General features: G+C 38.7%; 1 protein-coding gene across 5 annotated transcripts in view; it reads left to right on the top strand.

Moving 5' to 3' along the window:
• The window catches only part of LOC106524105 (discs large homolog 1-like protein), a gene marked incomplete in the record, with an annotated part of 158,795 nt that overhangs the window by 145,551 nt on the left and 8,963 nt on the right, over positions 1 to 4,281 (top strand). For all 5 annotated transcript variants that reach the window (XM_014017766.1, XM_014017765.1, XM_014017769.1 and 2 more), the window contains 2 exon segments: positions 1,525 to 1,588; positions 2,922 to 2,937. In XM_014017766.1, coding sequence (XP_013873220.1) covers positions 1,525 to 1,588; positions 2,922 to 2,937 — 80 coding nt within the window.

Raw genomic sequence — 4,281 nt, 5'->3', positions numbered from 1 at the left:
AGAGGGGAAAAATAAATAAATAAATAAATAAATAAATAAATAAATAAATAAATAAATAAATCAGAAAAAGAGTACAGTGCAGTTCAGGGGCGGTTCCAGGGTCAGGGCCACAGGGGCATTGGCCCCAGCTGAAATCTGATTGGCCCCCTGAGGTGCCCCTGTCCTGTCACTCATCTGTCCTTTGCCAGAGAGCAATGAAGTTGGGTGCAGTTCCATGCCCAAACACTAGAGGCACTAATGAGTCTAACAGTAAAGTCCAGCATGAATCAGTCTTACAGAAGTCTTCTCTTCTTCAAAAGACTTCAACAATATTGCAAAAAAAAAAAATCTTTCCACTGACAAACAATGTTTTCATTTTCTCACATGCTTTGAGAATATCTTATCCATGTACAGTAAAAATGCATGTATTGTTGATGAGGAGAATTTAAGCTTTTTTAAAAACATTACATTACGTTACAATTGTTGGATCATATGTGACCGGTTAAATTTATGCACCTTACCAAAACCGAGCATTTAAGTGCAAGGATGTTGAACAAATACTTGGCCCCTCTATGAATATTGTGGCCCCTTGATGGCCCCTTACTCAGAAAAATCCTAGATCCGCCACTGGTGCTGTTACACTTTACACCAATAAAATACATTAAAATACATGTCCAGATTATATTTCATTGTTCACGGTGTTGTTCTTTCAGCCAGTACTTCAGTTTTGTTGTAAAAAGTCTCATGTCTGACAGTGACTTTAGATCCTGAGGCTTTTTGACTGAGGACCCACTGACCCCAGTTCTTGTTCTCACAACTTCAGTGTTGTATTTTCCTATTAACTGACAAATTACTTCAGGGGCAGGACCATTAATACATTTAAATATTGTTTCACAAAAGGAAAAAGTAAGAAAATGATCTGGCATTGATGCCACTTCACTGGTTTCTGATCAAATACTTTTAGGGTTTGCTTGTAGAATGAAATTATTGGCTTTATGACAGATTTGGAGGCCTGGCCCCAGATGATAGAACAGTAAGACATATGTGATAATACCAATACAGTAAGACATATGTGATAATACCAATACAGTAAGACATATGTGATAATACCAGTACAGTAAGACATATGTGATAATACCAATACAGTAAGACATATGTGATAATGCATGCTTATACATTTGAGCTGCTTTGCTAGGTATACAGGGTCTTATCAAACAAAAACAGTTTATGTTAGTCTTGATAGTTTTGGACATTCTTAAAATGAGAAACAAACTTTCATTTGGAGTCTGCAATAACCCCCAGATATTTGAACTTAGATACTTCCCTGATTTCCTGATTGTCCACATTTACTTGAAACTCTTTGTGTTTTTCTCTTTAAAGAAAAACACAATGAAACCGTTTTTGTGTCGTTTAAAGTTAGACAAAGTTAGATGATAAATATGACCTCAGATTAGAGGTGATCATTTGAGCTAACGCTTTTAAAGCTTCCTTTTTCTGCACTTCTCCTTATGTTTTTTTCAATTCTCTTTGTTTGTTGGTTTCCAGAGCGGAGAAGAAGGAGAGGTCGAGGCTAAAGACAGTCAGAGTGTCAAGGTCTCAGGAAAGATCGGTGAGTCTCCCTTTTTTTCATACAAGGAGAGAAGCCGGAGCCATTTAAAAAAAAGATTTTAATTTTAGGTGAAACATCCTTTTGTTTAAAGAAACACTGGTACTGTTGTCAATTTGCTAACTGATTATTTTATTGCATTTTCTACACACTGATGCAAAGGATGCAGTCTGTGAAATTACACAAGAGCAACTTTTAATATTTTCACAGATTTAAAGTAAACATATGGTGCTTTTAAATCCTTTATTATCACATTTAAATCATTCAGCTGGGGTCTTTATGAAGTGGAACTACAATGTTTTGGTCTGAATTCCTTCCTATTGTAGCCTTACCAGCCCCTTTTTCACCATTTTTCTGAGATGTCTCAAAGTTGCTGGTTTTGTTACTGTTCCTTTAAGATGCTTCAAGCCCCGCCCCCCTCTGGCTTCCAGACCGGTCCACTCCAGTGTAAGAGAAGGGGTTATGTTTTGTAGCTCGCAGAAATGTTTTATTTACAATTATTTAAAATACTGTATGTCAACAAGAGAAGACTTGTTGATCCAGCCTTACAGAGTCTGACCCAGAACCAGAGGAGAATGAAGACGAGGAAAATGTAGTTTTTTAAGCCCAGACCTAAACTGGCAGTCCCGTCTCAGATAATTTGATGTAATAGACTCAGAAAATGTCATAGAAAATAGAGAAAACTGAACAGGGTAAAAAAAAATCTGACCCAAACAGAATATAAAGATATCTCTGCAGCCCAAGGAGAGACTAAATTCAACCTTTCTGCTTCCTGGAGTCTCCAAGTCCACAACAAAATGTATTTAACAGCTAAAAAAGTGGATTTTGCATGATACGTCCCCTTTAATATTAGTGGTGATAAGAAGTCTTATTGTGTCAGTGCAGTCTTTTGTCAGATTTATAGCTCAATAACATAAATGTCCTTTATGACTGACGACATTAGCAGGTTACAGTAAGAAGCAATGTAAGACAAAGTGCAGTTTGTTCATTAGACGTTTGAGAGCTACAAAGTTTCAGGCTAATTTTACAGACGAGGCAACAACGTGACCCTAATCACACATAACGCAGCGTGATGATGAGTGCTGACACACATTTAACACAAGCTATTGATATCCCTGTGTTGTCACCTCGCTCTCACTCTCCTGCTTTCTTCACGCTGTGAGGAGCGGCGCGGCGTGATGGAACGATAATTAAAACCGATCGCACACAAACACTATCCGTCTGTGTGTGTCGTTTGTGTCGTTTCCAGCAGTGCTCCCGCTGATAACAGACACGCTGTGGTTTGATAATTTTCTGCAGAATGATTTATCCTCTCACTTTCTCTGTCTCCTTATAGGACCAGGATGAGAAAGGTAGGTAACCTCACCGCCGCTGACACCTGCTGGTCACTTTGTGGAACTCCAGCTCCTGCACTTTTCACAAATCTTACACTTTCACAACCTAACGTGCAAATTTGCAGCATCCAGACACATTCACACCCTTTTATAAATAAATAAATAAACAAATAAATAAATAAATAAATAAATAAATAAATAAATAAACAGTTGAACAGGAGGATAACTTAACCCACCAGGTGTAATTTTGTTTGTGGCCAAATCATTTCTGTAGATTCCCCATCATTTTCTAAAAGTTTTCAAAATAAAAGCGGCATTACAGTTTGAGAGTGGGGATTTATTGGGACTGATTTTCTTTTTTAATTCATCAGGAGATGCTGTAAAAATATGTATGTCCTAAACAAAGTGTGTAACCTTTTTTTATTTTTTTGAGACTGTGGCTGTGTCCAAATTCAGGCCTACCCGGCCCAGGTTAGTCTGGCTCTTGCCTTCCTACACAGTTACGCTCAATTCCAGTTTCCCTTCACTGCTCCATCTGGGATTTCTCCCATAGACAAGGATTTCGCTGGCAGATTTTTAGCCGAACCAATCAGAGAACAGAACGTCGATTTTTTTGCACAGTGTCTGCTTGTAGTTTATTTTACCTGGGCCAATGAGCAAACAGGAGGAAGAGTTTTGAATGACGTCGATTTTCTGTGCAGTGTCTGCTAGTTATTTTAGCATACGGCAGTGGAGGAAGTGAATGAAGCCTGTCCGTGTTGATAAGGCTTCCAAATTAAAATAAATTTGTCTGACAAAGCAGCAGCTCTCATTTACAGTCGCCTCGTTTGGCTCGGTACTTTTCTTCTCTCAGTAGGGTTGTTTACAGCACACACGATTTCCGGTTAGCTTCTTAGCTTAGCCTCCTTCACAGCAACACACACACACACACTTCAGCAGAGGCCACGCCTCCTGCAAGAATCACTTCTCTATAGCCGTGAGTCCAGACCCTCGTATGAAGCAAAGTGAAGGACAAGTGTCTGGTTTTTACCAGGATAGGTCTAGGTGGGCCAAGTCCTTGTCGACCGCGAAGACCGGAAAAAAGTGGCTGTGAATTTGGACCGTCTAGTCCAGGAATGGGCAATCCTGGTCCTCGAGGGCCGCAGCCCTGCATGTTTTACTTTTTTCTCTGCTCAAACACACCTGATTTGAATGAACGGGTGATTATCAGGCCTCTGCAGTATGGAGGACCGAAACTGACATAATTAAAAATAAAAGCGGAAATATATAAATTGACTAATAAATTAATACACTCAAAGTGCACCAATAAAATTCAAAAAGGAGAATTTTATTTAAAGTATACATATATACTGTATATATATA

This window comes from Austrofundulus limnaeus, unplaced genomic scaffold, assembly GCF_001266775.1.
Source record: "Austrofundulus limnaeus strain Quisiro unplaced genomic scaffold, Austrofundulus_limnaeus-1.0 Scaffold176, whole genome shotgun sequence".
Lineage (NCBI taxonomy): Eukaryota > Metazoa > Chordata > Actinopteri > Cyprinodontiformes > Rivulidae > Austrofundulus > Austrofundulus limnaeus.
This window is presented reverse-complemented; position numbering and strand designations above follow the sequence as displayed.